This window comes from Chlamydotis macqueenii, chromosome 12 (assembly GCF_036417535.1).
Source record: "Chlamydotis macqueenii isolate bChlMac1 chromosome 12, bChlMac1.mat, whole genome shotgun sequence".
In the NCBI taxonomy this organism is placed as follows: domain Eukaryota; kingdom Metazoa; phylum Chordata; class Aves; order Otidiformes; family Otididae; genus Chlamydotis; species Chlamydotis macqueenii.
The window spans coordinates 21196132-21212055 of NC_141567.1; the positions used below are offsets into that span (position 1 = coordinate 21196132).

Genomic DNA, 15924 nt, shown 5'->3' on the forward strand with positions numbered 1-15924 from the left:
AATAACCAACTAACCATTTTCAGCATTGTTTCCTGTGTCTTTTCATTTTCACATTAACACTTATTATTTAATGTATTTCTATTTCAAAAGCAAAGTTCTGTAAACCAAATTAAAACATAGAACACTTTGAATTCTGATCTAAACAGGCTAAAAAAGTTGGCAAGCTGTTTAATGTCACAACATTAAACTTCCATGTAGTTTTCGTGTAACAAGCAAATCTCTGATTAAGAGGATAAGCTTTCAGTGAATTTACAGTAGAAGCACTTCTACTGTATTTTCATGCTAATTTTTTAATAGTAAGAAGTTACTGCCTTATTTATGGAGTTTAATTAGCAAACCTAATTACCTAAATCAAGATAATATACTTTCCTAGGCTCATTCAGGGTGAGTGAGTAGAAAGTGTATTACCAGTTTGTTACTTACATGTGGTTTTTTTGTTTGTTTCTTTTTCCTTCCAGGCAAAAACTGACAGTATGCCCAATTATCGATGGGGAAGATCATCTTCGCCTTTTGAATTTCCAACATAACTTTATAACTCGAATCCAAAATATTTCTAATCTGCAGCATCTTGTTTTCTTAGATTTATATGATAATCAGATAGAGGAAATAAGTGGGCTTTCAACTCTGAGATCCCTGAGAGTCCTTTTGTTGGGAAAGAACAGGTAAAAATAAGAAAATTAACTTGAAGCATGCTACTTCTTTATGGTGTTACAATGGTGGTCTGTCATTGTATCTGTTATTTACAGGGTTTTCAGATTGTGTTGTTGGCTGTGAGGCCAATTAGGTGCACCCTAACAGAAGCTAAGTGTTAGGGATCCCACTGAGGAAGCACACAGTTTTGCTCTTGGTGTTCTTCAGGCACTTCCTTTCCTATGTAACTTCTGGCAACAGTTTCCATAACGTTCAATAGTGCAATATGTTACTAGAGCTTATAGCTTTTATATTAAAATCTCACCTGTAGAAATTAATTTTGTTTATAGCAAAATATTGGGACATGGGAATGATAATTTTAAGGTACCTTATGGAATTCTTTTCCAAATCATGACGACGTTAAATATTTTTTAGTTTGCTTATGTAGAAGTATGGTTGGAAGTAGTTAGACAAGATGTGCTCATAAATGCTTACAAGTCAGGCAGAGTTGCTAGCAACTTGTTTTCAGTTCCATCTGTATGTGATCTTTGATTATTCTCAAAGCAAATGAACAATGCATGATGTTTAATATCATCAGCCAGTAGATGATGATGCTGAGTGTGTAATAACGTAGGTTTGAAATCTTGAGAAAATCAAGAGGATAGAAAAGTTTTAAGACAGTGAAGTTATACTGGGGGAGAAGAATGACAGCCAAATCCAGAGATCTATATTGTCTAGAAAGGGTCAGTGGCTTCCAGGTTTCTTTTTAATTCTGTATTCTTCTAACCAACTCTCAAAAGCCTGTGTCACTATAGTCTTTCTTGAAGCTCATTTGGAATTAGCTGTTTGTCAGTAGTAATTTTTTTTTTTTTTTTAATTATTTAAGTATCTGGATATTTTTATTTTTGACTTTGTTTTCTAGTAGCACAAGTATTCCTTCGCTTTTCATCTTCCTAGAAGAGCCACATACCTACTGCTGCTATTGCATTACTGACAGTCAGAAAGGAAGCTAATAGTCTAAGGTGTATACTTATTCTCTTTTTTTTTTCTTTTTTCTTTTTTTTTTTTTTTCCACAGGGTTCAGAACTTTGCTGTTCTTGTTACTCTAGGCAGGCAGGAACAAAAGGCTAAGTTTTGTATTAGCTGGAAAATGAAAGAGTTTTTATGTAATATGAAAAATAATTCATGTCATAATTGAAATCTTTCAGAATAAAGAAGATCTCAAATCTGGAGAACCTAAAAAATCTTGATGTTTTAGATCTTCATGGAAATCAGGTACAGTACAATAACTTGTTTATTTACATTTCTTGTGTAGACATCCATTTCCTGTGTCTTTTACCAAACTGTTGCTTTTTGAAAGGGAACTGATACCAAATTTTGCAACTCTTGAGGTCACAGAAATCAGCAAATTAATAAAAGGTGGTATGATGGTCTTCTGAATCTTGGTATCAAGCCTCGTACTTTCAGCATTTTACTTTTGGAAAGTTACAGTGATTAAAATGCTGAGTCAGCTGAGTATAATAAGACTCACACCTACAGAATAGTAATCTAGCATAAGAGGTTGTGATGTACTTTAAAGTAAGGCAGTCTTAGAAGTCATAGAAGAATTTAACGTCTCATTGATTGTTGTGTTGTTTCTACTATTGGCGATCTTATGAAACGAGCTCCCTTACATATCTGTAGAAGCCTAGAAAGGCAAAGGAAAAAGCAGAATGGATCCAAGCTCTGGATTGATTCGTGCTTCTGAATGGACATAAGTCACTTCATGTCTCTGCAGTTTCCCCAATTTCAGACTAAGCAGCCGTTTCTGTTTGAAGTGGTGCATGGAGTTTTAGCTATAGTACATATAAGAGGAAGATTCTTGTTTAATGGGCATGTCAGAAGCAGCATGGAGTACTAAGGGCAAGCCACATACAGTGTTCTTTTGTAAAATAAATTTAAAGCACATGTGATACAAAATGTTCCTTAATTGAGCTGTTTAAAACAACATATGGTTATTGTGACTATATAATACCGATGTGTGAATTTTCAGGATTCCTGTTCTGACACTTCTGATGTCTTACTGTTTTCTCTGTGTGTGTGTGTTTTATTATACAATTGCTTGACAGTGGGGAATGGGAATGTTTTTGGTTTATTTGTTTGCTTCCCCCCCCTCCCCAAGTATCTATACAAGTCCCTTTACATTAACTAGAACTTTATTAGGAGTTGTGGGCATAGTGCCCAACTGGCTGCTACCAAATCGGTTTCACAATAATAGGCCTACTTTTGCTCCAGAGAACACAAAAATTATCCTGTATCAGGACATGACAAATTACCTTATATCAAGAGTTAAATACTAAATTTGTGGCACATAATAAATGCTTTTTTTTGCTCCAGAAAGTTTTAATCATAAATGTATATGTGAAGGCCACAAATGTTAGGAAATTGAGTTAATCCTTTTCTGCAATTTTTTTTTTCTGCAGATTTAATGTATTTTTCTTAGACCAAATACAGGCTATTAACATCTCTCTTTCATTAATAAATTAGCTTTCTATTCCTTCCCAGTTTAAAGATATGCAAGTTGTGATATTAACATTCTTTTTTTTTTCCCTGTCTTTGAGGAATTCACAATTTAAAACACCAATCTGCCATACATATTGTTAATTATGTTTGAAGGCATAAGGGAAGACGTGAAGAAGCGAAGAAATGCTGAGTTTGAGACATCAGTTTAGTGTGTTAGTGTCTTGTTTTGAAGTCTTGGGGGGGTGGTTGTTGTTTGCTTATTTATTAATGAATAGAGGAGCTCTGTCCTTTAAACTTTATTTAGGTTTGTGGGATCTTCATTTAGATCAGTCTTCTAGGCTGCAGGAATGGGTTGAGAGAAATCTCATGAAATTCAAGAAAAGGAAATTTTAACTCCTGCACTTAGGGAGGAATAACCACCTGCACCAGTATGGGCTGGGCATTCACCAGCTGACAAGCAGCTTTGTAGGAAAGGACATGAGGGCTCTGGTGAGCAGCAGGCTGGCCATGTGCCAACAAGCATGCCTGTATGGCGAAGGTGGCCAGCAGCATCCTGGGCCGCGTTGGGAAGCGTGTTGCCAGCGGACTGTGGGAGGCGATCCTTTGTGCTCCCCAGTGCGAAACAGACGTGCGAGTCCAGCGAAGAGGCACAAAGGTGATGAAGGGATTTGCAGCATCTCTCATACGAGGAGAGGCTGAGAGAGCTGAGATTTGCTTTGCCTGAAGAAGAGAAGCCTCAGGGAGCTCTTACTGATGTGTATAACTAGCTGATCGGAGGCTCTACGTAAGATGGAGCCAGACTTACCTCAGCAGTGTCCAGCAAAAGGACAAGAATCATTAGGCATAAACTGAAATACAGGAAACTTTGTTCAAACTTAAGAAAAATGTTATTGTCAGGGTGGCTGAACACTGGAGAAGGTTGCCCAGACAGCTGGTGGAATCTCCATCCCCAAAGGCAGTGTAAGCCTGCCTGGATGTCGTCCTGGGCAGCCTGCTGTAGTTGACTCTGCTTTGAGTGGGGGCGCTGGAAAGGACAATCTCCAGAGGTCCCTTCTGACCTCGGCTGATGCTCTGATTCTGTGGCCAGGGTTGCTTTAGATTAAATCCACTATCTTTTCTTTTCCTATTTTCCCTCTTTCGTGGTAGAAGATAGAAGAAGAAAACAATAGTAAAGAAGAATTATTTTGAGGATACTAGAAGACAGTTCTTTGTTTAAAAAATGTTCCCTGTGAAGCCATGAGAAACCTCTGTATTGGATGAATATGGCAGTTCATTGAGCTCTAGTGTGCCGAATCCACATCCTACTACAGTGCTCATTGCATGGCACTCTGTATTTGGGGTTAGGATGGGAGTGTTCCTGTGGTTTTGATGTCCATAAATCCCACGCATTTGATGAAATTGTGCATCAGATCTGTTGGTTTTTAGGTCACTTCCTATGGAGTTTGCACTGATTGCTTCTATTCATCAATTCTGTTACCGCTTGAGAGTAAAGGTTGGTCACAAGGCACTTTGTAGAGTGTTTTGGCAATTTATTGTTGAGAAGCAAGACAGTTGAATTTGAAGAAAACTTGTTGATTTTTCTGCTTATTTTTAGAGTAATCCGCAGTGGTTCATATTTATGTATACGTATTAGAACAGTAATCTATTTCACAACTTTTTTTTTTTTAAATTCTTTGTATTAATGTATATAGCAGCTTTGTTTTGATTGAGGGTTTTGCCTTTTGAAGTTGCTATGTCTTAGCTAACACAAGATAAGGCTTTTTTTTTTTTTTTTTTTTTGTAGTAAAGACAGTTCTATTAAGGAGAGAATGTCTGGTGAGCAGTCTTCATCACAGTAGAGGATTAGTTGAATATTTGCTACTTGCATACAGTTTACATGACATACCAGTTAACTTGCATTTAGTGATTCTGGTATCACCAGCTTTCCTCTGCAGTCAGACAGACAATTCCAGGAGGTGGTTTAAGGTGGTTTGTTAGACTGCAGTTGATGAGAAGAGTCATACAAGTAGAATGCTACTGTTTAAATTATAATGCCTGGCAACAGTAATATTATTACTTCAATATACTATGGAATATAAATTGCTACAGTAGTATTACTGCTTCCAACTGAGTTATGATACAGAACAGAGTTTTTTCCATAGTCTGTTTTTATGGTTTGGCTTCTCTGATGTCATTAAATAAATCCCATAAAATTCAATGCAGCAGATTGTAGCAAAATCCAGTAAATCCTCATGATGTCATTTGGCAAGTCATTTTATCAGATTGACTCTTCAGTGAATATGATATTCCACAATTCTTTCTGAGGACATTGAACGTGCTCATGTATGTGGCAAGAAAAAATGTATTGTTCTTTTGACTACCATTTTTTCCCCTTTGTGGTTTGTATATGTTATAGGATATAATTTACAATAAAATACTAAAATATCCCTAATATCTGGCCAAATAGTATTCATTCTTACTTCATTGAATTTAATTCACTACAGGAATATTCTAAGGTGCTTGCAATACTTTATTATTATTATTATTAGGTGTTCAAAGGTATTGTTAATAATGCACAGTGTCTCTTACATGTTACCTGTGACCCCAGAGGATCATTGAACAAATCAATGTTGTGCACAAGTTGTAGTAAAGATATTTGAAGTGCATTAGACTAACAAAAGATGTTAACTTTTTCATTATACACAATAGTTCTACATAAGGTAAGAAATCTCAGCAGTCGCTCTCAATAGATACAGAATATAAGTACTCAAATAGGATGTGGCCAGAATATTGGTATTATTAATCTTATTTAAAAAAAAAAATAGTACTAGACCCTAGCTAGAAATTGTTTATTTTTGTTCATGGTCATGGAGTAGTAGCAGTTAAGAGGAAAGCTAGATTCCTGTTTCAGTCTTAGTCTCTCCCTCCCTCTCTCTTGGGGTTTAAATCAATCCCACAGATGGAATGCAGATTGTGAAACTTCTAAGACTGGAATGTTTCCCAGAGGTTGGAGGTGAGGAAAAACAGGAGGAGGAAAACTTAATTTTTGTTCACTTTTGGAAAATATTTTTATTTATTTGTGTGCTGTGTTTTTTGGATAATATGGTTTGGTCTGAACTTTGAGACTTTTCCCATCCAAGTGAGGAATGTACTGGGAACTCTATGTGCTTTAAAACATTGAGATATGATATTGCACAACGCCTAACGGTAAACCTTGCACAATTTCTTTTGTTCCAAAGCAAGCTTTTAAATGCATTACTCTTAAAGAAAATCCCTTCATACAATAAATAACCAAAAGAAGGTTAAAAAAAAAATTCGTGTTATGCCTGATGAAATATTGCAGTCAATGCCTACGCTTTACAGAAAGGACAAAATGTGAGTTCCCTTGTCATGTGACTACTCTTTACCTGTTTTCCTACATGATTTAGCAAGGCTTTTGATTTTAATACTGCTCAGTAAAAATTTGTAGGAAAATACAGCATCTTAGTGATATTTAATTGAATTTTTACATAGAGAGTCTGTTTCTATGGTTATTAACACGCAAACATGGACGTATAATCCTACATCATTCAGAGACCCTGCACATGACTCTGTGCGTGGTATATTTAATGCATTACAACTTAGATGTTATTTTGAACTAAATATTTAATTTCTAAATAGGGTGCTTCCAAGCACTCTGAATAGTCTATGGAGAGAGTGCTGATTGTTGGCTTCATCTGGGCTGTCAAGGTAAATAGTATAAATGGTGTATGTTCCATATAAATCTCTTTAAAACCATTTTTTTAAGATAGGGTTAAAATGGACTTTACTCTGTCCTCCAGTGAGCTAATGCATTAAAGTTGAGTCAGGTTGAACTTGAATTTCATTCTAACTTATAGAATGAAATGTATTCTATAATCCTTTATGTTTTAAAAAGTCGTTAAAATTATTTTTTCTGTTCTGTTTAATTCTGTGAGTCATTTTCCTTGCCAAAAGTTCAATGATATAAGTAGAACGAAGGGGAAAAAAAAAAGGCAACTTGATTTTTCAGACATGGCCTTCTTTTCAATGATCTCAGAAATGTGTGTTAGAAGGTGCAACTTCTGTGCAGTTTAATTATTGATGAGTGATTTTGTGGTGCCTAACAATCTCTTCTGAAATAAATCATAGCCAAATATTCAAGCATAGAAGCAAACAAGAAAATATAATAGTGTTTTTGTTCGGTATTTACAAGTAAAGTCTTTATCTTATGTATTTGAAAAAGCAACTAAAAATGGTTAATAATAATCCTTCTTTATTTATAATTAATAGAAAATAATAATGGATATAATTTCTTTTTAGTAAAATAAATATTATTGGATCCTCTAAAAAGAGATGTTAATGGCTTGTTATCTAATTCACACCTAACAGTATGTTCTAAAAGCTGGTGTATCTTCCTGCGTGCATGCGTAGTTAAAACAGAGAAAATCCAGTAGAGTTCATCTTAAAACTTACCAAACTGATAGAGTATCTCTACATTGCTGATGAAATCATTATCTGTGCGATAGCAGTAAAATGCCGGGATTAGTGTTCTGCACTGTGGCATGCTGTAATTCTAGCTAAGCAGGCATCTGCAGAGGTCTGTGCTCTACGTGCTAACCATCTGCTCTTGGCTTTGCTTTTATGAGTCTTTCTGTTTAAATATACTGTTCTAGATGGAGATATTTTCTGTTCCTTTTGCTGTAATGTTTTTGCATCTTGAAAATTTTTCATTTTCTGCATACAATACACATAAATGAATGATGCATAATAGTTTAATTATCAGTTGAATCAAGAGTTGGTTTAAGATGTTATTTACGTTTGGTTTTACTGCTTTTGCATGCTTTTGAATGGAAAAATTGTTGAAGTACTTTTTATAGCAGCATATTCAAGTCATATGTCATAGACCTATAGATATGTACACATATATGTGTGTGTACACACAGGTGTATGTGTATGAAAATTACCAACAGACTGTTGTTATCAGACTGTTAAATAACAGCTACTTTAGGTCTTCTCCCATTCCAGGAGCTGCTAGACACTTTCTGGAAATCAGCACAGCCAAATTTGTACTGGTCTAAAGCACCAGAAAGTTCAGTATCACTGGGAAGGTGTGTGACACTGGTCGCTGTCTTCCTCGTCTGCACCTGATTGCTGTTGGCAGCTTTGAGGAGGAGTAGCGTGTCTGAGTACAGGATGTTCGAGGGAGCTCACAGTGGTCCAGCAGCTGATCATTCTAATTGAAAGGGAATTCATTACACTTTTTAGTAGCTTTGAGCCCTGTATCCTTGGATGCACTGCCACGTACTGTGGAAGGCTGAAGTCTTTTCCTCAGGACGATCTGGTACCTTCTTTCTGCCATGTAGCATGGCCTTCAGGAAGAATATGATAGGAATATCCTCCTGCGCAGTGGCGATACTTCATCTTCTCCATGATAAGTTGCTGAATGCAAGTCCTGCGTAAATGTCTGGATAGAGGACAGATTGCAGATGACTATGAGAAATGAATATCTGGATAGAGATCCTCAAGTGGATCACTCTGAGAACAGACAGCAGAAAATGAACGTAGATTGTGCCAACAAAGCAATATTTAATGCCTTTGTAAAACATGGTTGCGTTTCTAGGAGTCAAAAATAAAATTAGGGGGCAGTAGCTGTTATTATTCTTTTGATATTTGGTGGTTTGTTTGGTGGGGTTGTTTTTGGTTTGGTTTGGTTTTTTTTTCGGTCAGTATGACCTGAATCTTTGAAGTAGGATATTAAATATGAAAGCAAAACTCGGGCAGCTGCCTGTTTACTGTAGTTTAGTCACTTTGATCCCTCCATTTTCTAATCACAGGAAGCTGGAGAAGTTGCTGAGGAAGTGCTGAGGACTGTCAAGCAAACGTGCTGTGTATCCAAATTAAGGATGCTGCTGCTTTCTTTTCTAACTTTTGAGAATGTCTTACTGCTCCCAGCAACTACCTGCTCATAAAGCCTCCTTACAAGTTCCAATTTCAGAATAATTGCTTTCTTCTCCAGAGGGCTGTGGCTGCTCCTTGCCCTTGACTCACAGCAGGTTCCTTGTCCTCGTGACCTGCTGGAAAGTCTGTCTGTGGAGCGCCTGTAGACAGAGCTGTGAATGTTGCTACTGGCTCTTTAGGAGGTGTGAAGGGAATTTTGTGCAGAGTTCGGTGATGGCAGGGAGATAGGATGCCACATTCTTGTAGCGTAGGTACTAGGAGATTCGAATATGTGTTTGAGCAGCTTTGCAGACAAAGTAAGGATCAACTGTGCACAACACTTCCCCATTTTGGCATGCTATGACATCATCAGTGTCATCTTGGTTTTATGGTATCTTTGAGGTTGCTGCTACAGAACAGCACAGCTGAAATAACCTGATTTCTTATGGTAAGGAGGAAAGTGTTGACTGATTTTACTGCAGTATGACTAGAAAGATACTAGCGAAGTGAATACTAGGACTTAATCTCAAGCAGACCGTAGTTTATTTTCAGAAATTTATGACATTATTATTATGGTTTAGAAAAATACACAGGAAGCACGCTATTGTATTAAGTTGGTTGTTCATGTATGCTTTTTTAAAAAAATGTATGCGCTACATACATCTATTGTATATGTCTATAAAACGCAGTATGCACGTACCTCTTTCACAGATTACGAAAATAGAAAACATCAGTCATTTGGGTGAATTGAGAGTGTTAAACCTTGCCAGAAACCTGCTAACCATTGTAGAAAACCTTAATGGGCTGGATTCACTCACAGAGCTCAACCTTCGTCATAATCAAGTCTCTGCCGTAGTAAGGAACAAATCTCTTGCCTTTTCTTCTTTTCTTTTCTTTTTTTTTTTTTTTTTTTAACAAAATACACTGTTACTGTAACTTGTTTAAACAATATCAGCATTTCAGATTTGTGAAATCTTGTGTTTTCCTGTATTGTGTTGTTTGTCTTGTGCTGCAATATTACTCTTACAACATAAAGGTGAAACAAAGAGCAATTTATTTTTGGTGTTGTTTAAATGTGATCACTTGTAGTGACTCAAATCTTGATAGCTCATGATAGTTCTCTGGGGTGGGGAAAAAAGATTCTGAACCAGCTTTGTGGCTCTAATATACAAATTTAGAGATTTTTCTTCCATACAAGTTGGTTTCCTGGAAACAAAGCCTCTCTTAATTTCTGTAGTTCAGACAAGCATCATCTTAAATTTCATCTCTTTATGAATATTTCTGAGGCAAATGCAGAGAAAATGGATAGTGATCTTAAATGCAGAATTTCTCAATTGAAGCTTTAACCTAGCATTGCAATTATTTATGTTCTAAAAATAAAGCTTTTCACTTTGTGATTTATGAGTTGTCCTTCAGGTATGGCAAGGAGATTATTTGAACACTTTTAAAAATAATTCAGTAAGTCTACGTAAACAGCTATATTTTTCTGGGCCTCATAATTCCTTTAGTTCTTGGTCTTCTATTGCTGCTGAGTCTTTCCTTTCTTGAGTTTCTGATACTTGCCATATATGAATTACTTTTTACTCTTAAAAAAAAAAAAAAAAGAATAATTTTTCTGCTCGTTGCTGATTCTGTTACTGTACCTTCCCCCTACGTTGGTTATGTTAGCTAGAATTCTATTCCTTGCTTGTAGCTGCTGCCTTTTCACTCCTCTCGGGTGGAACTCGTACTTTCTTCTTGCTTTTTGTTGTCACAAATGGAAAGTCAGCATGAAATTTAAGTTAGTGAGTTACAGGCTTGACTCCGTATTATATCTCAATTTAATTTTTAGTCTTTCCTGGCAAGAGACAGTGTTTTGGAAGATGATATTTTGTTCAGGGAAGTACTTTATTTTGTCTAATTGTTTGTGGGGGTTTTGTTTGTTGGTGGGGTTTTTTTGGTTTTTTTTTTTGTGTGTGTGTGTGTTTTCTTTTCTTTACCCTGGTGAAATTCTAATGGAATGTTTTATGTGTGTGTGTGGTTTTTCTTGGTGTTTTTTTTTCTTTTCTTTTTTTTTTTTTTTTTTTTTTTTTAATTGGGTGGTGATTTTTAGCAAGTATGACAGTAACTGTCCTTCCTCTAGAGAAAGGCTCTTGGATCATGTGAAGCCAAGTCTTGGACACATCATACTGTCTGAAATCTAAAGTAATATATATCTATTGGCTAAAACAAAATCTTTTTCTTATTTTAATGATAGATGTTGTCTCTTTCTCAGTGCGCAACAATGTACATATGTTTCTTTGCTTAAATTTGTTTTAATCAAAACATCCTGAAAAAAATGAAAGCTGCACTACTTTGATACTGAAATTCAGAATCTACTACAATATGATATTACTGAAAATCCAAAGCCATAGAAACAAATACATCATCTATAGAAAGAATATCCAGGATATTGCTATATTGTTGCTGGAGTGACTATTCTGAAGAATAGCAAACAGACAGAATAAATGATTACAAAAGGCCTTGTATGGCGTTAAAAGCATGAATCTATACGTACCATGAATTATGGAATGTCCATTTACTTTCCATCCAGTTTTGAATTAGGGTCCACTGTTAGGAAGATGAGCTGTGTTTTTGGTTGAAAGATGGACCTGCTTTATTGGTTTGAGGTATTACAAGCTTAGAACTTGGGGTTTTGTCATCTGCAGTTTGATCTCAGACTTGAAGGAGAACTGGTCAAGGTGCTCACCATCTTTTCACAAAAGAACTCCTGCCCCTTATGTCTGCTGCCTTACATGACTTTGTATCAAAACTGAGGTAGCTGAAGGCTTTGGGTTGTTTGTTTTTTTTTGTTTTGTTTTGTTTTGGTTGGTTGGTTGGGTTTTTTTTCTCTTTATACCTGTGAGACTTGCAAGATAATTTACAGGACAGTGGCATACCATGCTAGTTATTGTCCTCAGGAGAGATTACTTTGTATTCTCCAAAGCAAAATTCTTTGCTTAATTAAATCCTTGCTGCTTAAGAGTTACTGTGCATAACTCTACAATGACTGTATTCATGTGTATATCCACCCATACTGTGCGTGCCCACCCCTTCAAGCGTCAACACTAAGTAGCCTTAGGGAGAAAGGAGATGTCCAACTCTAATTCTGTTGGGAACTCAGTCTTTGTATGGTCTGATCTGGGAGGGTTCAGAACAGCTCAGAACCAGGCGTTTTGTAACTGCAGACCTGAGCTAAGGAGCCCTGCTTATTGTATACAGAGGGATGTCTCTCAGCAGTGCTTGTTAGCTCACATTGAGTGTTTCATTAGCAGCAGCTGCCTTGTGTTCACTGATTTGGATAGCATTCCACAGAAATAGCTCATTCTATGTAGACATGTCACAAATCGGATGGAGAGAGGAAGGACCTGGTGGCAAGTTGGATTGTGCTCCTTCCTAGGATAAGGAGATGCAGACTTGTAACTGAGGGGTCCGGTGTGCAGTCTGAATGGTATGTGAATCACTGCAGGCTGTACTGTCTGGCCATTATGGATTTATATTTCATAAATAAAGTTTGGTCGTACTTGATATGTTTCATCTTACTAATATTTGAGCCATTTGCTACTTAGAGGTTTTCTGCGAAGCTTTTAAGACACATAGCAAACTCACAGTTACTTATTCCTTATAAATTTTAATTGTAAAGGTGACAGGATTCTTCAGATCATTCTCTGGCAGAATAGTCACTGCTGTTTGTTAATGTTAATTGCACTGCTTTATTGCACTTCAAAACCTTATTTTAGTGTGGTCATAAAATAAACTTTTGTCCTTTTTTTTTTTTTTTTTTTTTTTTAATAATGTGTTTATCCTGCAGCTTAAATGCTGAGACAGCACCTTGGCTTATTTCCCAAAAGCCTGTTCAGAAACCAGCAGCAGCCTTACCCTTTTTTCTCTAACATCATTTGCTTTGCAAGTGATGCAGCTTGTTCTGCAGAGTAGCTATCTGCGCTGAAACACTCCCTTGCAGTCTGCACTAGGGAGAAATGGAGCTGCACGTTCAACAGAAATCAATGTTGCAGCAAGGTTATAGCATATAGAAATGCACGTACTTCATCAGGCAGCCTGGAGAGGTTCAAAAGCTACTTTCAGCTACTGAATTTATGCCTCTATCTTTCCTTCTAGAAAGATGTGGATACTTTGCCCCATCTCCAACGTCTCTTCCTCAGCTTCAACAATATATCTAGGTAAGGGAAATAGCAATTTACTTCCTATCAGTAACTTGAAGTAGATTATTGGAGCTGTACTTCATTAAAATTTCAATTCAAGCACTATGCATGTAGATACTTCCCCCCCCCCCCACCCTTTAACATATCAGATAGATAGCATGATCAAGCTATCTTGTAGTTTCTACTTTAAACATAAACATTCTTGAAATCCTTTGCATTTAAATGTAGTTGTCCTACGAGTATTCTACCAACAAATCTATATTTTAAATTTTAAAATTATCATATTGTTTACAGTAATTATAAAAATTCAAAATAGTTTTGTAAATATGTTCTACTGTTAAGCTGCATATCTGTTAAAGCAACATTACACAAGGTACATATTATATTTAACATAGAATCACTGTATTTATGGAGTTACACAAACTGCTGAGTCAGGTTCTGCTTACGATGATAAGATTACTTAATGCTTGTATTTTACTTGTCCATTTATTAATAAAGTCTCAAAGGTATATAAATGGTTATTTCCCTTTCAAAGCAGATGGCAGAAGCAGAATAACCCAACTTTCAAAGCAGGGCTTTTGTAGTTTCAAGTAACAAAATGCAATGTTTATTGAAATGTTTATTTCCTATGTTTTTTCATATTCATGCATTTTTGGAGTCTGCATTTATACTAGTGTAAATATTAAAAAAAAAAAGTGCCTGCATTATATTTAGTTTGGTATGTCCTTTTTTTTTTTTTTTTAATCCTTTAATCGCCACCAACCTTCTTTGCTTAGAATCAAATAATTTAATGTGGGATAAGGGAAAAATGCTTAATGTTCTAATTACTGGAAATACCATGCTGTTCTTCTTTTATCTGCTTTCTCTGTAAAAGGTTATACTTAGCTGTTACAATAAAAGCTCATAGTAATTGAATATTTTAAGTTGACCTGCATTATGTTTTTTGCAGACAGCTCCAACCTACTTGTCTGTGTTCCTTAGGTTCTTAAAGTACCAATGCAGTAGATTTCCTTAAATACTCATGGGCATTAAGCATTTAAAAAAAACCCAAAAACCAATCAGCTATGAACTGCAGGAATCTTGAATATGCTCTTCCCTTAATTAATCTGCTAGAGAGGGGGTGAGCATTTTGCCTCTCTTGAATAATTTCCAGAGTTAAAACATGCTTTTTGTTTCTGTTTTTTGAAAAATGTCTTAGCTTGGCAAGAACAATGAGAGGACTGCAGTAGCTGGCTCCCTTTGCCATCAGGGAGCATCACTGCAGTCAGTGGAATTTCTGTATATTTCTATACTTGGTATAATTTGTGTTGCTTTCTGACTCCTTTCTCGTGTTGTTTTATGGAAATTCATGTTATTTTTACAGTGTTCAAAGAAGGAAAAATGTTTGTTTTCTGTGGTGTTTTTAAAGTAGATTTCTCAAACTTTATGTAATCAGTAGCTTGCTTCTTGGTACTTTATCATGATTGTTGTCATTCATTCATTGGGCCTTCACTTGAACTAGCGATAGATCTAGTCTTAGTTTTCATGAAAGCTAGAAGGACTGCTGTAGAACATTCATGCAAATTTATAATTTAGTTTTAATTTGTAGTTGGAATAGGTGTAAAAATAAAACCTTCATGTCAAACAAAAGACATTGCTCTTCTCTAAATTTGGTATACTTATGTGGGTAGGTAGGTGGATGGGTCAGTTTAACTCTTTATTTACCAGATAGTATTTTAAAACAAACAAACAAAAAAGTTCTTTTGCTGGTCACATTTAGCTTGAGTTTTTGATAGAATAGCCTTCTATTGTGTATAGCAGTTCTGAAGGCTAGAGATTAATTCCTGATTTTGAGTTATGTGGTAGATATGTCTTCTAACAGGAAAATGATTAAATGTAAAATGTACTCGTGACCGTCTGTGTTCTGATACTTGGCTGGGGGCTGTTTGAACTGACTGAAGAAGTTATATGCAACCATAATACCAGTGAATTGCTGTGCTACATCTGAACATCCCTACAACCCTTTTAAATGTTTTTGTGTGTTTCGATGAGTCACTTACCTGGATTTCTGTGTGCTATATGGTAATTTAAAAAATCATGTTTCCTAGAAACAACTGTGTCTGTATGACTGGCTTTTCTTTTAGAAAATCAAATTGATACACAGATATTCTAATTCGTTTATCTGTAGTTGCATAGAGAAAATCTGCAAATGGAAACAAAAAACAAAATATATTGCCAAAACCTGGATGTATTTGTTGGAGATTCCTTAAAATATTTTATTAGTAATAATTTTTTTTAAAAAAGAAGCATTTTTGAAGCAGTTTTCCGAAGTTTTGCTGCTTTGTATTTTTGTGTATCAGCAAAAGTCAAGTCTTAAATTGATACATACTGATGTATATGAATTAATATTTCAGTAAAAGATTAGGGAATGCCTCTTAAAATTTTTCACTATTTAAAATATGAATCTATAATGAGTTTAATGACTGACATTCTTTTGCCCTCATGCTTCAGAGTAGGCCTCAGAATGCTGCTGCTTCTCTGCAGACCTTTTAGTGAAAAATGAATGTATTGGAAAGATAACATAAGCTAAAACTGAACGCTGTGAAAGTTCATGGTGATCTGAAACAAAAGAAATCCTACATCTGGCTTCAGTCAAAAAAAATTTAGCAGTTACACACTGAAGGTGTCCATATCTGGTGACTGAAGGTAAAACATG

The 15924-nt window shown here is 35.8% G+C and overlaps 1 protein-coding gene across 1 annotated transcript in view; it reads left to right on the forward strand.

Annotated features, from left to right (window-relative positions):
• LRRC49 (leucine rich repeat containing 49) overlaps nucleotides 1-15924 on the forward strand; it is a 47758-nt gene that overhangs the window by 4284 nt on the left and 27550 nt on the right. The window contains exons 6-9 of the mRNA XM_086757277.1: nucleotides 459-662; nucleotides 1839-1905; nucleotides 9760-9903; nucleotides 13186-13247. Coding sequence (XP_086613403.1) covers nucleotides 459-662; nucleotides 1839-1905; nucleotides 9760-9903; nucleotides 13186-13247 — 477 coding nt within the window. The remainder of the gene's footprint in view (nucleotides 1-458; nucleotides 663-1838; nucleotides 1906-9759; nucleotides 9904-13185; nucleotides 13248-15924) is intronic.